At 43.0% G+C, this 19,386-nt stretch overlaps 1 protein-coding gene across 4 annotated transcripts in view; it reads right to left on the bottom strand.

Annotated features, from left to right (window-relative positions):
* The window catches only part of ANO4 (anoctamin 4), a 454,665-nt gene extending 435,628 nt beyond the window's left edge, over positions 1-19,037 (bottom strand). For 2 of the 4 annotated variants that reach the window (XM_060413101.1, XM_060413102.1), the window contains exons 1-2: positions 18,837-19,037; positions 905-988 (exon numbers count right to left, since the gene is read on the bottom strand). In XM_060413101.1, the coding sequence (XP_060269084.1) occupies positions 905-988; positions 18,837-18,957 (205 nt within the window). In that variant the 5' untranslated portion in view covers positions 18,958-19,037. Of the gene's footprint in view, positions 1-904; positions 989-11,582; positions 11,790-18,836 lie in introns of those variants that run through there. The other 2 variants (XM_060413100.1, XM_060413103.1) reach the window with 1 other exon arrangement.
* Positions 19,038-19,386: the final 349 nt, after the last annotated feature.

Below are 19,386 nucleotides of genomic sequence, written 5' to 3'. Positions count from 1 at the left end.
CTGCTAGGTGAGCATGTTACATTCCGCTAGGACCCTACTGTATCTGCAGGGAGTCCCTCATCAGGGAGGGAGGGAGAGAGAGCCACAGGCCCCAAGCTGCAGACTTCAAGTTTCTGAGGAGGCCATGTGCTATGATGGGAGATTTTATTTCTGAGATGTCAGGGGACAGGGCAGCTGGTACACACAGAATCCCCCAAAGCATAGCTAGCATTCAGTAACACTAATTTGTTGTTATTTTACACATGTATGCATTAAATTGATAGGCAGATTGTTCACCACTCAGCCACCTGGGAATAGGGCTTCCCTGATGTCTCGGACAGTATAGAATCTGCCCACAATGTGGATGATCCAGGTTCAATCCCTGGGTCAGAAAGATCCTCTGGAGAAGGGAACAGCAACCCACTCTGGTATTCTTGCCTGGAGAATCCCCACGGACTGAAAAGCCTGGCAGGCTACAGTCCATGGGGTTGCAAAGAATCAGACACAACTGAGCGACTTTCACTACTATGCATTAAATTATAGGAAACATACTATTTGCTATTGTGATATTAATTTTCTTTTTAAAATAAATGAAAATAAATCTTAAAAAACTAAGTCAGTTTTTATATTAAGTACATAATAATATAGGTGATACACAAATGAAAGAGAAAGCAAATGATGGAGAATTAGGGAAACCCATGTTTTTTAAATCTCTCTGGATCTCATTAGGTCCAACCATCTCTATGCAAAAGTAATAATGATCCACAAGGGGGCGCCCCAGCAAGTTGAGTCCACAAGCAATTGCCCTGATCCTGAAAATAAATTCCACAGTGTTTACATTTTCTACTCACTCCTTCCTTAGCCCCACGCCCCAACCCTTTACAAGTAATAATAATTTTCATTAGAACATGATTCAGTTGCTCACCTATGGTGACCTGGCTGACACAACTGTAGTAGCTGCCGGTCGTTGCAGAGGAAAGGTTATAACTCCCACTGCTTATATCTTTGTCTGTTAAGAAAATAAAAGAGGAGGTTAATTACATTCTGATAAATACCATAACCGCAAAGTAGACTTATGACTGCTGGTAAATAAACCAAAAGTCTGGCCAGGAAACTCATACTCATTCATTGGTTCATTCATTGCAGGAAACGCTAGGGGCCAGGCATTTCGAACATTCTGACAAACAACCCAGATAGTCACATAGACAATTTCAGTTTGGTGTCACTGTTATTTAAACGGGAGGAGGGCACTGGGAGAGGTCTGTATGACCAGGTGAAAAAACACCTAATTCAAACTAGAATGTATCAGGTAAGGCTTTGTGGAGGAAGTGACGTCTGAACTAAAACCTAAGAGATGAATACTATCCAACTAGGCAAAAGCGGGGTATACTGAGGGGAAAGACCCAGGCAGAGTGCTATCATCATGTCTAGAAACTCAGAAGTCTCAGCTTCATGAGTTAGCAGCTAAACACAGTAAGAGAGAGATGAGCAGCAGCTGGACTACAAAGGGTCTTTATAAACCACATTAACAAATCGGGATGCTGCCAAGAGAACAGGATTCCATTTTCATTTCAGAGAGATCACTTTGAGGCAGTGAGGGGAACAGACAAGAGGAGTGTGAGAGGAGAGGCAGAAAGTCTGCTTTATGAGGCCACTCAGCCATCCTGAGAAGAGGTGGTGGTGGCCAAATCATGGCAGGAAAGGCAATGGAGACAGAGTGGGTTCAATTCCCTTCCAGGCTCAAGTTCAGCCAGCTGCCTTGCAGACTTCAGTACTGTGAGCAGACTGCGTTCCAGGCAGAGCAGCAGAGACACCAAACCTCCCATTTACATGGCATCTTAGCACTGCCAGCCACCTTGTCTCACGCACAAGGTGGAACAGGGCAGGTGTCACCCCATGTCTCTGATGGAAAAGCTGAGGCTCCAGGTGGCTGAGCACCTTGCCTGAGGTCATGCAGCAGCATGTGGCAGAGCAGAGCTCCAACCGAGATCAGAACTGCTTTAAAATGTCTATGAAAAAGGCAGGGCATAAGTGACTTTAAAAATATCAAAAACAGGAATTTCCCTGGTGGTCCACTGGCCAGGACTCCATGATCCCAATGCAGGGGGTCTGGGTTCTATCCCTAGTCAGGGAGATTTTACATGCCACAGCTAAAAAATCCCACATGCTGCCACTAAGACCCAGCGCAGTCAAATTAAATGAATATTTTTTAAAATATCAAAATAAATATTATTTAATATAACACATTACACGTTAGAGACAAAAAGTTATTATAAGAATGGTTGCAAAACTGACCTGAAGGAAATATACAAATATTATATGCCATGTGATACCAGGAAAACTCATTATGAAATTCTGATCTATAATGTTAAAAATTACAGGTCTGAAGGAGAGAAATAATTAAGAATTAGTCATATGTACTCAAAGAGAAAGGGTTTTTAGAAACACACGGAGTCATATTTTAAGAACAGTAATGCAGACTGTTAGAGAAGATGGCTTTGCAGATGAACACTCTTGGAGGAAAGACCCACAGGTGCCTAGGCAGAGAGAGCAGGAAATGGGAGTCATCCACAGGGGTGTCTGGATGTGCTTGTGGTTTGAAAGCAATTGGAGAGTATTGACAAAAGCAGGTAATGAGCCAGAGGGCCGAGAAGCAATGGGAGCCCCTAGAGGCCACATCAAGGTCACTGCAGGTCCACAAACAAGCAACTAAACAATTTTTAATGTGGAGAAAATAATTCAGGCAAGTTCATGCAACCAACTTCTTCTCTAAGAAACCTTCCCAGACCATCTCCCCTCTCTAGTGGGCTTCAGTGCAGTAGATACGCCAACAGTATCGCGCATGCGAGATCGTACTCTATTACGGGTACCCCTAGGGCTTCCCTAGTGGCACAGATGGTAAAGGATCCTCCTGCAATGAGGGAAACCTGGATTCGATCCCTGGGTTGGGAAGATCCCCTGGAAGAGGGCATGGTAACCCACTCCAGTATTCTTGATGAATCCCCATGGACAGAGGAGCCTGGAGGGCCATAGTCCATGGGATTGCAAAGTGTCCAACAAGACTCAACAGCTAAGCACAGAGCAGGGGTACCCCAAACCATGTGCTTGTCAAGGGCAGGTCCATGCGTTATTCAATTTGTTATTTCCAGACCTTAGTGCTGTGCCTGGAAAAGGTGAATCCTCAATATATGTTCGTTGTTTGAAAGAAAAAATAAAGAAATGCATGAAATTAAAGAAAAAATACATGACCATTTCCCCTCTTATGAACTGTAACTTCAATAGAGGTTCAAGGAGAAAGAGCACTCGGCTAGGAGTCAGCAGACCTGAGGTTTGAAGCCCCAGCTTTGCTGCACATGAACTCTGTGAACTTGGTCAAGCTCTTGACTTCTTTAGTCCTGATCTTTCCATCTGAAAATGGTGACAGTAGTGCTTATCTCACTTTTTCTGGGCTAGGATGGGGAGGTAGAAGAGGATGAGGTATGGTTAACAAAAATAAATCAGCCACGCAAAATGCATAGTTAGCAAGTAATTCTATATATATTTGTGGAATCAGCTGAATCAACAACACCCAGACCTAAAACATATCAAACTACAAACTACTCTAAAGTTGTCATTCCTAATTTTTAAAAACCCTTCACTAATGATCTGCCCTTAAAATATTTTGGAAGTGAAAAGGGACAAGGTCAACAGCATCAAAGTGTGGGGAGAGGTGATAGGAGAGATTCAGTAGCCACAGAAATGATTATGAATGGTGAGAAGAGAAAAGGTATGAAAAAGAAAAGAACATTGAGAATTAGTAATCAACAAAGAAGCAGAATGTTTGAATTAGCAATGAATGCCTGGGAAGAGGCTATGCATACATGTGAACAGGAAAAACTACTGAAATTTGAGTTGAATTTGAATGGTGAAACTAGGACATAGTTTCGCAATATTTTGAAAAGATTCAAAGAGCAAAAGTAAGTACAAAGAACTATGGTAGTTTTGGTACAAAGTGACTCTGTAAAGAAGATGTTTTCCTATATAAGAATTAAAACCAAAAAATGTGAGACGGCTTGACTATCCATTTAATCTTTTAGGAACGAACGGCAGTTAAATGAAATCAAGTACCTAGTGGAAAAACTTGAGCCTATGAATGAGGTTACTGAACTCTGTGGGTTTTCAAGCCAGTAATCTACCTTAGGGGCTTCCCTGGTGGCTCAGAGGTTAAAGCCTCTGCTTGGGATGCAGGAGACCTGGTTTCAATCCCTGGGTCAGAAAGACCCCCTAGAGAAGGCAATGGCAACCCACTCCAGTACTCTTGCCTGGAGAATCCCATGGAGGGAGGATCCCATGGATGGAGGAGCCTGGTAGGCTACAGTCCATGGTGTCAAAAAGAGCTGGATACGACTGATCGACTTCATTCATTCAATCTACGTTAGACGCCTGGTTCCATCCCTTGAGCACACTGTCTCTCCGTGGCTCTGTTTCCATGTATGTACAATGGGAATAATAACAGCATTACTTTATAAAATAATACATAGAAAGTGTAAAATTAGTGTTAACTTTTGGGCTTCCTTAGTGGCTCAGACAATAAGGAATCTGCCTATCAATGCAGAAGACCCAGGTTTGATCCTGGGGTCGGGAAGATCCCTTAGAAAAGTGCATGGCAACCCACTCAAGTATTCTTGCCTTGAGAATCCCTTGGACAGAGGAGCCTGTCAGGATACAGTCCATGGGGTCGCGACGAGTTGGACATGACTGAGCAACCAACACTAACTATATTTAAAAAGAACAAAGGTACTTACAAAATGGAATACCATCTAGCAAAGGAAATGAACAAAGCAAAGCAACGCAAAATACTATCAACAGACCTCACAAACATAATGTTTAATGAAAGAAGCACATATATCATACCCAAATGATGTATGACTCTATTTATGAAAATTTCAACAACAAAACTAAATTGAATTATTTATAGATGCATACATAGATGGTAAAAGTGTAAGGAAAAGTATCAAAATAATTAGTCAGCACGGTGATTCCACTTGGTAAGAAAGAAAACCGTTTGAATTGTGAGAAAGTACAGGGAATGAGGGTGTGCACCACAGTGCTGAGGATGTCCTATTCTTGACCTAGGTGGTGGTCACAAGGTATTCATCTTAGAATTATTTGTTAAATTATCAATCTGTCTTGACCACCTCTCTGTATATACAATAGCTTTTTTACAAAAACAAAGAGGGACAGAAATTACAGTAGGGCAAGATGCAGAAATGCAAATTCTGCATGAAATGTCTAAGAAAATGAAATGGTGGTGGATTCATAAAACAGTAGTCATTGACTACATACTCCTTGTCAGGCACTGAGCTAAAAATTCGTTACTTCATTTCCATCATTATTTCATTTGTGCTCCAAAAAGACTCTTTTAGGTTAGGTATGATTATCCCACTATCTAGAGGCTCACAAAATTAGAGACCTTGCCCAGAATCACACTTCAGGGAAGTCACAAAGCTGGAATTAAAATCTAGGTTTGTTGGGCATATACCCTGAGAAGACTATAATTTGAAATTATAAGTCAGTTCAGTTCCATCACTCAGTCATGTCCGACTCTTTGCAACCCCATGGACTGCAGCACACCAGGCCTCCCTGTCCATCACTAACTCCTGGAGTTCACTCAAACTCACGTCCATTGAGTCAGTGATGCCATCCACCCATCTCATCTTCCGTCATCCCCTTTTCCTCCCACCTTCAATCTTTCTCAGAATCAGGATCTTTTCAAATGAGTCTGTTCTTTCCATTAGGTGGCCAAAGTATTGGAGTTTCAACTTCAGCATCAGTCCTTACAATGAATATTCAGGGCTGATCTCCTTTAGAATGGACTGGTTGGATCTCCTTGCAGTCCAAGGGACTCTCAAGAGTCTTCTCCAACACCACAGTTCAAAAGCATCAGTTCTTCAGCCCTCAGCTTTCTTTATAGTGCAACTCTCACATCCATACATGACCACTGGAAAAACTTTAGCTCTGACTAGACGAACCTTTGTTGGCAAAGTAATGTCTCTGCTTTTTAATATACTGTCTAGGATGGTCATAACTTTCCTTCCAAGGAGTAAGTGTCTTTTAATTTCATGGCTACAGTCACCATCTGCAGTGGTTTTGGAGCCCCAAAAAATAAAGTCTGTCACTGTTTCCATTGTTTCCCCATCTATTTGCCATGAAGTGATGGGACCAGATGCCATGATTTTAGTTTTCTGAATGTTGAGTTTTAAAACAACTTTTTCACTCTCCTCTTTCACTTTCATCAAGAGGCTCTTTAGTTCTTCTTCACTTTCTGCTATAAGGGTGGTGTCATCTGCATATATGAGGTGATTGATATTTCTCACAGCAATCTGAATTCCAGCTTGTGCTTCATCCAGTCCAGCATTTCTCATTATGTACTCTGCATATAAGTTAAATAAGCAAGGTGAAAATATACAGCCTTGACGTACTCCTTTCCTGATTTGGAACCAGTCTGTTGTTCCATGTCCAATTCTAACTGTTGCTTCTTGACCTACATACAGATTTCTCAGAAAGCAGGTCAGATGGTCTGGTATTCCCATCTCTTTCAGAATTTTCCACAGCTTATTGTGATCCACACAGTCAACGGCTTTGGCGTAGTCAATAAAGCAGAAGTAGATGTTTTTCTGGAACTCTCTTGCTTTTTTGATGATCCAGTGGATGTTGGCAATTTGATCTCTGGTTCCTCTGCCTTTTGTAAATCCACCTTGAACATCCGGAAGCTCATGGTTCACATGCTGTTGAAGACTGGCTTGCAGAATTTTCAGCACTACTTTGCTAGTGTGTGAGATGAGTGCAATGGTGCGGTAGTTTGAGCATTCTTTGACATTGCCTTTCTTTGGGACTGGAATGAAAACTGACCTTTTCCAGTCCTGTGGCCACTGCTGAGTTTTCCAAATTTGCTGGCATGTTGAGTGCAGCACTTTCACAGCATCATCTTTTAGGATTTGAAATAGTTCAACTGGAATTTTATCACCTCCACTAGCTTTGTTCGTTCTGATGCTTCTTCCTAAGGCCCACTTGACTTCACATTTCAGGATATCTACCTCTGTGTGAGTGATCACATCATTGTGATTATCTGGGTCATGAAAATCTTTTTTTGTATAGTTCTTCTGTGTATTCTTGCCACCTCTTCTTAAAATCTTCTGCTTCTGTTAGGTCCAAACCATTTCTGTCCTTTATTGAGCCCATCTTTGCATGAGAAGTTCCCTTGGTATCTCTAATTTTCTTGAAGAGATCTCTAGTCTTTTCCATTCTATTATTTTCCTCTCTTTCTTTGCACTGATCACTGGGGAAGGCTTTCTTATCTCTCCTTGCTATTCTTTGGAATTCTGCATTCAAATGGGTATATCTTTCTTTTTCTCCTTTGCCCTTTGCTTCTCTTCTTTTCACAGCTATTTATAAGGCCTCCTCGGACCTTCTCACGGTTAGAAGGCAATGGCACTCCACTCCAGTACTCTTGCCTGGAAAATCCCATGGGCAAAGGAGCCTGGAAGGCTGCAGTCCATGGGGTTGCTGAGGGTCGGACACGACTGAGTGACTTCACTTTCACTTTTCACTTTCATGCATTGGAGAAGGAAATGGCAACCCACTCCGGTGTTCTTGCCTGGAGAATCCCAGGGACCGGGGAGCCTGGTGTGCTACCGTCTATGGGGTCGCACAGAGTCGGACACGACTGAAGTGACTTAGCAGCAGCAGCAGACCCTCTCAGACCTCCTCCTCAGACCTCAGTTTTGCCTTTTTGCATTTCTTGAGGATGGTCTTGATCCCTGCCTCCTGTACAATGTCACGAACCTCCGTCCACAGTTCTTCAGGCACTTTATCAGATCTAATCCCTTGAATCTATTTGTCACTTCCACTGTATAATCGTAATGGATTTGATTTAGGTCATACTTGAATGGTCTAGTGGTTTTCCCTACTTTCTTCAATTTAAGTTTGAACTTGGCAATAAGGAGTTCATGATCTCAGTCGTAGTCAGCTCCCAGTCTTCTTTTTGCTGACTGTATAGAGCTTCTCCATTTTTCATCCCAATGTTCACTGAAGCACTATTTATAATAGCTAGGACACTAAATGTCCCTCAGTATAGGAATGGATAAAGAAGATGTGTACATATATACAGTGGAATACTACTCAGTCCTTAAAAGGAATAGAAAGTGTCATATGCAGAGATATGGCAACCCACTCCAGTGTTCTTGCCTGGAGAATCCCAGGGAACGGGGAGCCTGGTGGGCTGCTGTCTATGGGGTCGCATAGAGTTGGACACGACTAAAGCGACTTAGCAGCAGAGACTGTCATCCAGGGTGAAGTCAGAAAGAGAAAAGTAAATGTATAATATCATTTATACATGGAATCTAGAAAAATGGTATAGATGAACTTACTGGCAAAACACAAACAAAGACACAGATGTTAAGAAAAAACTTATGGATACCAAGGAGGGGGAGGGGAGGTAGGATGAATTGGGAGGTTGGGATTGACATATACACACCACTATGTATAAAATAGATAATTAATGAGAACCTACTGTATAGCACAGGGAACTCTGCTCAGTGCTCTGTGGTGGCCTAAATAGGAAGAAAATATAAAAAAGAATAGATAGATATATATAACTGATACACTTTGCTGTACAGCCGAATTTAACACAACACTGTAAAGCAACCTGATTTTGTTGCAAGAACATACTGATTACAAGCATACGCAAAATAATTTGAGACAAATAAAGCTGGGTTAAGTTTTGCCATACATTCCTGTTAAAGTGGCCTCTGAAAACAGGGTCCATGATTTGATGTCTGTCTCATTCTCTGTAGAATTTCATCAAATAAATAAATGACTGTCGAACATGTAGCACCAGATACAGTAGGAACCCACCTAACCCAGCTTACATTAATAATCTGTCCTCTTTCTGTCTTTGCCTCTGTTCTCAAATATCGGCTTGCTGCTGCTGCTGCTAAGTCGCTTCAGTCGTGTCCGACTCTGTGCGACCCCATAGACAGCAGCCCACAGGGCTTCCCTGTCCCTGGGATTCTCCAGGCAAGAACACTGGAGTGGGTTGCCATTTCCTTCTCCAGTGCATGAAAGTAGAAAGTCGCTCAGTTGTGTCCAACTCTTCACAACCCCATGGACTGCAGCCTACCAGCCTCCTCCGTCCATGGATTTTCCAGGCAAGAGTACTGGAGTGGGGTGCCATTGCCTTCTCCAAAATATTGGCTTAGTATAAGACAAACCTAGTGCTTTTTAAATTAATTTTTTACTGGAGACAGATGGTGAGTAAGAATGGGAGAGGGAAATTTACAAAAAAATTCAACTTAGAGGGAATAAATGAGAATTAAAGGATAGGAAAAATAAGACAAAGAGAAAATATGAAATAAAATGGTAGAATTAAGTTCAAATACACTAGTAATAACAATACATGTAAATGGTCTAAATTTGCTGTTTAAGAGATTGTGAAATGGATTTTGAAAACAAACAAAAAAAAATCAACCAAGTGCTATTTATAAGAGAAACACCTATAACAGAAGGACACAGAGATGTTGAATGTAAAAGATATAAAAAGATACAACAAGCACTAATCAAATAAAGCTAGAGGTACTATGTTAATTTTAGATGAAAAAGGTTTTAAGACAAAAAGCATTATTAAGCATAAAGAGGGGTAATAAATAATAATAAAAGGTTCAGGAAGGTTCGATAAAAGGTTCTATTCTTCAGGAAGATATAAAAAATGTTACATCTGAGCTATTTAAGATAAAACAACCTCAAAATATATGAAGCAAAAATTAATAGAGCTACAAGGAGAAACTGACAAATCCATCATCAGAGGGGAAGATTTTAACATACTTAATAACTGGTTGAGCAAGGAAAATTTTAGTGAAAATACAGAAAATTTGAGACTGCAAATCACTCGGGCATTTGTTAGAGTGAAGAGCTTGATTTATAGCTCTGGGTGGGCCTGGAATTCTGCATATTTTTCAGTACTATTGAGATACAATTGATGGTTGTATTTCTAATAGAATCCCAGGTCATGCCATTGCTACCAGTCTAGGGTCTCCAAGCCCCGGTAAAATCCTCCCCTGGAATCCACAGTCCACAAAGTCTGAGAGAACATCTCACCCACAAGAAAGGAAAGACATACTAAGAAAAAAAGAAAATATTTTCATTAAACCCTTAAAACCATATTAGAAATCTGCTGATACATATAGACAGATGAAACTCAAGAATTACCAAACTGATAATGATACGTAACTATGGACATTATCAAAAAGTTCACAATTCATTTAATTACCACTCTACAGTAGTATACTAGAAATAAAATTTAATTTTTAAGAAGATGTATTTATTATGTGGAGAGTGAGCTACAACTGCTTACCACATCTTCATCGCGTTTTTTTTTTTTTTTGTAAATCACTTAAAATTGTTTATAAAATGCTCTAGAAAATCCACTAGTAAGAAAACAAAATGTCAATCATGTAGGTGGGATGTGTGTCTATATGTGCATATGTATGTTCCTTAGAATACTGGTGTGATTTACTCCATGTCTGCTGTGTATTTTATAGGCTTACAGAAAAGTTTAATATTCAAGGGCAACCCTTTCCTCCTTGCTGCTATAGCCTGTATCTCATCCCCTAACCTCCCTGAGCCTCAAATTCTTCCTTTACATTGTGACTGAAATTCATTCATTTAAAAACACTGAGTGCCTACCACACAGAGTAGCTGCAGGCTGGCCCCAGGTGGGAACTGGTGCCTTGGAAAGTCTCCCTAAGGTGCTGATGAATTAATCAAAGTGTAGAGTGTGCTTCACTCCACAGAGCTTTCCCTACAATAACACTAAACTCACCAGAGTGCTGTGTACTATAATGCTCCAGGGCTTTCTAGGTTTTCATAACATTTTCGTCTTTGCTTTTTCATGTGACACGGCAGCAGCACCAGGAGACAGGCAGGGCAGGGACCAGATGCAATAGTAGTAAGTTCCCAACATACAAACAAGTTCTGTTCTAAGAACGAGTTCAAAAGCCCCATTTGTTTTTAAGTCCAACAAAGTTAGCCTAGGTACCCAACTAACACAATCCTATATAGTACTATGCTATAATAGGTTTATAATACTTTTCACACAAATAATACATAAAAAACAAACACAACAAATAAACATTTTTAGTCTTACAATACAGTACCTTGAAAAGTACAGTAGTACAGTACAATCCCTTGGACTGCAAGGAGATCCAACCAGTCCATCCTAAAGGAAATCAGTCCTGAATATTCATTGGAAAGACTGATGCTAAAGCTGAGACTCCAATACTTCGGCCACCTGATGCAAATAACTGACTCATTTGCAAAGACCCTGAGGCTGGAAAAGATTGAAAAGGAGAAGCGGGCAACAGAGGATGAGATAGTTGGATGGCATCACCGACTCAATGGACAGGAGTTTGAGTAAGGTCCAGGAGTTGGTGATGGACAGGGAAGCCTGGTGTGCTGCAGTCCATGGGGTCACAAAGAGTCGGACACGACTGAGCAACTGAACTGAACAGTGCAACAGCTAGCATACAGAGATTGGCACCAAGTGAACGGGCAAGAAGAGTTACTACCTGGAGGAGGCAGATGAGGTGGGAGATGACAGAGCTGAAAGATCATCAGCGACAGGAGATGGAGGACAAGCTGCAGTTTCACTCACACCTGACCTTGACAGAAAGCATGTTTGCATCTTTGAAAGTTTGCAGCTTGAAGGTTGGTATGTAGGGGACTTGCTGTACTAGGAATGGTTCTCTCCTCTGCATCTCCCACTGGACCTGAGCTAGACCCAAACCCCTGGAGGGCAAAGTCAATGCTTATTCACCTTGTGTCCACAGTAAAAAGCACAATAAATGTTTGCCAAAGACTCTAGCAAGCTTTCAAATACTTCAGTCACCGTTCCTGCATTTTAAACACAGGGCCTGATATTCATTATCTCAGCTTCCCTTTGATTCCACTCTCACAGACACAGTGGCAAAAAGACTTTCCAGGAATCCTAATTAGAGAAAACCTTTTCCTTTCCTTTTGTTTCCTCCTTGTACCTTTTTGATTCAGTGTTGAAAAGCCTACATTCTTTGTCATTTTTTTTCCAGAAGGTAAATACCCATACCTCATTATTCACGGAGAAGGCAATGGCAACCCACTCCAATACTCTTGCCTGGAAAATCCCATGGACGGAGGAGCCTGGTAGGCTACAGTCCATGGGGTCACGAAGAGTCAGGACATGACTGAGCGACTTCACTTTCACTTTTCACTTTCATGCACTGGAGAAGGAAATGGCAACCCACTCCAGTGTTCTTGCCTGGAGAATCCCAGGGACGGCGGAGCCTGGTGGGCTGCCATCTATGGTTTTGCACAGAGATGGACACAACTGAAGTGACTTAGCAGCAGCAGCAGCATTGTTAATTACAATGTACTAAGATTCATGAAAATGGTGTTTAATTTTGTTCTTACTTCCAGAACCCACAACAGTGCCTGACACATAATAAGCACTCACAAAATATATGTTGAATTGTTTGTTCTAGAAACTTTGTTAGTAGCCATGAACAGTTTGTTTAGGACTAAGTTCTAATAGTAAAATCCACATGCCTATTACAAAAACAACATCATGTTTTAAAGGAAAAGATTAAAGTGCTTCTTCACAGGATCAAAATAAAACTTTAATTTTACCCCAGAAAGAAACTTTTTAAGTGTGAAGGGCTGAAGGTCAAAAACTAATCTGTGCAGGCTTCGCTGCAGCTTCTTAATCAAAAAGGATCCTAATCAATGTTGACCATGAATGCCTGGATTGCATAATAACAAGCATGCCAGTTGGTGGAGGACAAGAACAAGAGATGCCTTCAAATAGCCCCTTAGATTTTTTTTGCAGCTAAAGCATGACTTCTAGCCTACTAGCATACCTCAGATTTCACCTCGTAGTGTGGACACTTCTGCTCTGTTGTTCATTTCTATTTTCTGAAGGATAAAAGTTTTGTTGTGTATGCGTCTGCTCAGTTGTGTCCAACTCTTTGTGATCCCATGGACTGTATAGCCCACCAGGCAACTCTCTCCATGGGATTCTCCAGGCAAGAATATAGCCGAGAGTTGCCATTTCCTACGCTAGGGGATCTTCCTGACCTAGAAATCAAACCTGTGTTTCCTGCATTGGCAGGTGGATTCCCTACTGCTGTGCCACTTGGGAAGCCCAAAAGTTTTGTTACTTATTTGCAATAGGAAAATGAAGTCTTAAAAATGTATGTGTGGTGTACTACCTTCTCCTACTGCCCATTCAGTCTTTTAGTTAATCAGACTGGCAAGGATTGTTCACCCAGTATGTGCCAGCTGCTGTGCTAGGCACCAGGGACTTACCTGGTGGTCCAGTGGCTAAAACTCTGCACTCCCAATGCAGGGGACAAGGGTTTGATCACTGGTCAGGGAATCAGGTCTCACATGCTGCAACTAAGTGTTCCAATGCTGAGACTAAAGATCTTGCATGCTGCAATGAAGTGCCAAAACTAAGACCTGGTGCAGCCAAATAAGTAAATAAATAGTGTGTTTTTTTTTTTAAAGGTATTATAGGCACTGAAAAAAAAAAAAAAAGATGTAGTCCTTGGCCTTTGAGACTTTACAACCCACAGAGAGAAGTCTTTATTATACCACCAAAAAAAAAGTTGTTCAGGAGAGGAGTAATCTGAAAGGTTCCAAGAGAAGAACACAGTAGGATGGGGAGGTCAAAAGCGAGGGGGCATGAACCTCATAAAGGAGGAGGGGGCTGCGTTTCAGAGGATGGGCCAAGTCCAGACACCTGAGAAAACCAGGCGCAATCAGCCACCTCCCTCCCTAAAAAGTTGGATGCCTGGACCAAGAGCAGCAGGAAAGAAGGATGGACAACTCCTGAACGGCCTTGTTTGTCAATGTAGGGAAGTCAGACTTTGACCTGCGAGCAGAGGGTATCCCTTGGAGAGTTTTAAGGATAGAAATAACAGGATTCGATTTGCAACTGGGATCAAAGAGGCTTGGACAGAGGCAGAGACAGTTGGGAGGCTGCTACTACAGTCAAAATTGGCAGTGACCTCTACTAGGATAGGAGCAGTGGGAAAGAAGAGGAAAAACCAGAGGATAAAAACTTTAAGGAAGAAGAATCAATGGAACTTAGTGATTGAGAGTACGTGGGCTGAGACAGGCAGCTGACAGTAATAGCCACGCTTACTGAGTACTTACTATGTGTCACTCATAAGCTCTTACAAGTACTGTTGCATTTAAACCTCAGAGAGATCCCATTTTGCAGATAAAAAAATTGAGGCCCCAGAGGTGAATTTGTTTGCCTAAGGTCACTGTTAGTGTGTGCTGATAAGAGAGGATTCAAAGATGACTCCCAAGATTCCAGCCTCAGTACTAGATAGAGCATGCTGGCCCCTGCCAACCTCTCCTGTCTTGAACGTCATGCTCTACCAACACTGTGTTGCTCCCCTCACCTTTGTTCATGCTGTTGCCCCTCCCTGGAATACCCTTCTTCTCCCAGTTGGACTTTTAACATCATCTCCTCTGGGTAACTCTTTCCAACCTCTCCCTCACTCCTCGCAGCCCCTCTCCTGCAACATCGCATCATAATTCTCTTTAGGAGTCTAGCTCCTCCAGCTGATGCTGCCATCCTGAGAGAAAGAGTGAGATCTCATTTGTTCTGGTATTCCAGGGTAGAGCCTGGAACATAGTTTGAGCTCAGTAGCTGGACTAATTCTACAGAATATAGGTATAGGAGAGGAATTCTGTTTTGGGCACAATGAGTTTGCAATGCCAGAGAAGCATACACATGAAGAAGTCAAGCAGACAGCTGGTTAGACAAGCATACTACAAACAAGAAAAGAAGCTCTAAGTTGGTGATTCCTATCTGGGAGTCACTGGATAAAGACAAGGGCTTCCTAGGCGGCGCAGTGGTAAAGAATCCACCTGCCAACGCAGGAGACTCAAGAGATGAGAGTTGGATCCCTGGATGTGGACGATCCCCTGGAATAGGAAACGGCAACCCAATCCATATTCTTGCCTAGAAAGTTCCATGGATAGAAGAGCCTGGTGGGCTTCAGTCCACGGGGCTGCAAAGAGTCAGAGGTGACTGAACACGCATGCACCAATAAAGACAAAGCGCTAGGAAGGGACGTACATCCTGGGCTCTCGTCCTTTTTGCTTCCCTCCATTTCCATGTTACATAGCTAGGCTTGGCCCTTAGTGTGCCCCTCTCCTACCCTCTTCCAATCAGAAGTTCTGAGCTTCTGGTCATCCACTGCCTTTGGCCTTTGCTCGAGCCCATTAACTCCTCGGGTTAATCCACAGAGCCATCCATACACGGTGAACATGTGCGTGAACAAGCACATTTTTCTCTTCTTCTAACTTCCCCAGCCTCAGCCTCCCCAGCCAAACTCTCCAGCCTGTATTTGAGCTCCCCATTTATTAGGTGAGATTAAGTAAATTCTTCAGCCTATCTGGGACTGAATTTCCTCAAGTGGATACAGGGCTAAAATTGGACTAGTTTCTTAAAGGTAGTGGTGAGATTTAAATGAGCTAATTTGCACAAAGTACTGTTGTTATTGTGTCTCAGCACACCCCACACTTCTACCTACAACTCTGTCACCCAGTTTACAGGCTTCCTGCTAAGAGACCAACTCTGCACTCAGGGCCACTGTCTCCCATTTGGCAGAGGTCTAAACAACGCCATCCGAATGGCTGAGAGTGAGATTAGAAAGCCAAGGACAGAACCCAGGCAAACAGCAACAAGAAAAAGAAGCCGGGAAGAAAGAAGCCCTTTAAGAAGTAGCAGGGAAATGAGGGGAGAATAGTTATAATAACAAAACTATCCACAGAGAAGCCCTTTAAGAAGTAGCAGGGAAATGAGGGCAGAATGGCTATAACAACGAAACTGGCTCTGACTGCGTTTCCTTCGCGTCTTCTACTGGCTCTCCGCTCTCGCCACACTGACCCCCAGCTAGCCTTGGACATGACAAAGTCATTCCTGTCCCAAGGCGTTTGCACCTAACTGTTCCCTTTACTAGGAATGCACTTTCCCCACCTTCAAAATGGCTTGTTCCTTTCCTTCATTCACCCCTCTGCTCAAGTATCTCCTCAGAGAGGCTTTCCTTATCTGAAATCTTTCCCACTGTGCTCTATAAGCTCCTTGGGCCCCTTATTAAGCCTCCTAAGATTGGAAGCTGACAGCTCAAAGCCAGGCCAGCAGATCCCACCACAAGTACCTTCCTGATGCAGCTTGGACATAGCCCCTGTGCCTTCTTTTGGATGGCCAAGAATGAATCAAGTCCCAGTCATTTCTCTCTTGTCACTATCCTTGGCCTCATGCACATGGTTACATAATGAGCTAAATGTGGTCAACAGCCTATACCACTGAGAGGACAGGGAAAGAAAGATCAGTAGTGAGTACAAAAGGTAGAGGCATTAAAAATCCAGAATTTTTTAAACTGCATCATCCACTGAACATGTATTTCTTCAAGGACATATTACAGTTATTAATTACCCTAATTTCATTCCATGTTTCTAGAAGATACATATCTAGATGGCTGCCTGAATGTAAAAATTCACACCAAACTACAGAAAAAGGAATTCCAACATAGGATCAAAAATGCAAATTTGGTTGGGAAGCTAATGAGGTTTAACTGGAGCCTGCTGCTAATGAAATGCATACATAAGTCAAATTTCTCTCTTAGGAACCTAAAACACACACGGTCTACAGTGTAACTGTTCATTCTCTTGACAGTCCCTGTGTTAAAGATAGGATTAAAAGCATTTATTAAATCAGTCAATTGAATATAAAAATTGAACCCTCTAAATTCTAGACAAGAAACTTAGATGATCCCCCATCATAATATCTAAACCCAAATCCAACAGAATTGAAAGGGGATATTTTTTAAAAGCAGTTTGATGTTCAGAGAGATGAAGGTTCCAGAATTGGACCAAACACTCATCAGGAAATAAACTCAACAGCATCCAGTGGATGAGGAATGTATTGAATGTGCTCGGGTTGTTTTTCCTGAACTCATTCAGTCATTCAACTCAGGTTGAAAACCTAGATAGATTAATTTATCTTGTGTCTTGGGTCACCTCAGCGTAAACAAAGAAACTAATGTGCACTTAGAGGCCAAGAGTATCCACTTTAGGGATGGTTCAGGGGAGGGAGAACAGTGTGTAAAGAATATATTTAAAATAGCACAAATTTTAACTGATATATTTACTTAAATCTGTCTCAGTTCCCTGTAAGGTTCTAAAGAGAAACTATACAACTCCTAGTTGTAAAAAAAAAAAAAAAAGATCTGCCACTTTTTCCTTTAATTACTGAAATATACTTGCTTTTCAGTTTCACTTCTGACTTCATTTTCTCCACCTGGCTGCCCAATTAAGCTTTTAAAGCTTCTAGAAAATCATGGGACAGATTATTATGTAAAACCCATTACTGACATCCACTAGACAAGCATGTGAAATCTAACATCATGTAAAATCCAGAAGTTAGCTCTCTCTGATAGGAAAAGGTGTAAAAATAGATTTCTACCAATGAATAGGACTAAAAACCGATCATAATGTTGAATTATCCCCAAATGGTAACCCAAGAATGACAATGTTATGTGCTAAATGTGCAGCAGGGACAAAAACAACCCAAATCTCTGCAGAAAATGCTCTGAGTTTTAAAAAAAAAAAAATGCTACTAGTATGCAATTTGTAATCTGCTCACAATTTGTTAGGTTCCCAAGCATCGATTGCAAACCCTCAGAGCCACCTGAGTGATCATTTGCTGCTGCTGCTAAGTCGCTTCAGTCATGTCAGTTTAAATCCCAAGGAAAGGAGACTGACCCCTTTAACCTTGGGAAAAAGCAGGGGACATCCTTGGCCTGGAGAATTAAGTGTCCATGCCAAATGGCAACAATTTCCCTCCCAAGGAGTCCTGGCTCTGAGATGTCCTCTCAGAACATCCCCCAATCACTGCTCAGTACTTCCATGTTTAAAATGCCTAAAGTAAATGTTATCACAGAAACTGATTGAAAGCCAGGTTAAGGAAAGAGGTCTACTTGAGTTTCTGCCTCATATAACCCATTCTCAGCAGCATCTCTGATAAAGGACGAAAGAGAATTGCTTTTTCCACGCAAGCAGAAATGTTGATAAAGAGGCTTGTTGGTTTCCCCAGCGGCCAGGATTTCTAGCTGAGTCTGAAACCTTCACACTGATTTCATGTTCCTTCAGAATTGTACAATGCCTTAAAAATAATAATTAAGAAATATATTTCTTTAACAATAAACTGGGAAGGGAAAAATATCTTCCATTTCCATGTAACTATTATTTCCAAGCTGAGTTTTTCTGTATTAAAAGCATATTTTGGTGCATATAATTTAACCCCATAGCATCTGTCAAGAGAGATGTTCTCATTCCTAATTTACAGATGGAGAAATGCAAGCGCAGAAAAGTTTAAATAACTTGTTCAAGGTCAGTCAGGGACAAGATGAGCAAGGACTGAACGCCGATCGAACTCCTAGCTTCGCACCGTTAGAAAAAGACTCAACACCCGTATCCCTTCCTCTCGGTGGTAAGAAGAGGAAGGAATTTTTCCGGAGTCCCAAAGCCCGCAGACACCTAAAATTTAGGCGTGTTTACCTCCCGGACTCCACAAACTACCCCTTCCCAGATTCCAGGCAGCCTCCAACTACCACCCCTCCAGCCCCAGGCCAGCGCGCGCTACAGCCTGCTCCCTCCCTCCCAGACCCTCTCGGGAGCCGAACCCCGAAGTTTCCCGGGATGATCGGACGGCTCCAGGGTCCCGGCCGCCCAAGGCGCCCCAAGAGCCCGCGATCAGCCGCCGTTACCGTATGCCGTGAGAGAGGCCATCCTGGCCCGCGTCCTGCGCAGGCTGGCCCGGGCGTCGGCGACAGCGGCCGCCTGCGTGCCGCGCCCCTGGACGGCGGGCGCCCGGTCCCGCGAAGGCATGCGCTCGGCTCCCGCGGCGCCCGGCCGCCCCACAGCTGAGCATGCCCAGTCCGCCGGCCGCGGCCGCTCGGAGAGGAGCCAGCGGCGCGCAGGTGCCGGGGGCCGGGTCTCGACTGCTAGGGCGTGGGGAGCGAGGACGCACACGGGCCGCGGTGCTCCCGGGCCCCACGGGGATTGAACCTGCCGGGAGGGCGCGCAACCCCGAGAGAGGAGGGGCGAAGCCGGCGGTGGGAGGTGCCGGGCGGAGGCGCCCGGTGACCGCGGCCACACCCGGCGGGCGGCGGGCAGGACCTGGCTGGGTCCACGCCAAAGAGGGGTGCCCCTCGTGGTGGGGGCTGCAGGGGTGACGCGGGCAAAGGCGGGACCTGGAAGTTCCGACCGCGCCACGGCTTCAGGGACCTGGAACCTCCAGCTCCCTTTCTAGGGAAG

This window comes from Ovis aries, chromosome 3, assembly GCF_016772045.2.
Source record: "Ovis aries strain OAR_USU_Benz2616 breed Rambouillet chromosome 3, ARS-UI_Ramb_v3.0, whole genome shotgun sequence".
Taxonomy (NCBI): domain Eukaryota; kingdom Metazoa; phylum Chordata; class Mammalia; order Artiodactyla; family Bovidae; genus Ovis; species Ovis aries.
Note: the sequence above shows the minus strand (reverse complement) of the source record. Positions and strands in the feature narration are given on the sequence as shown.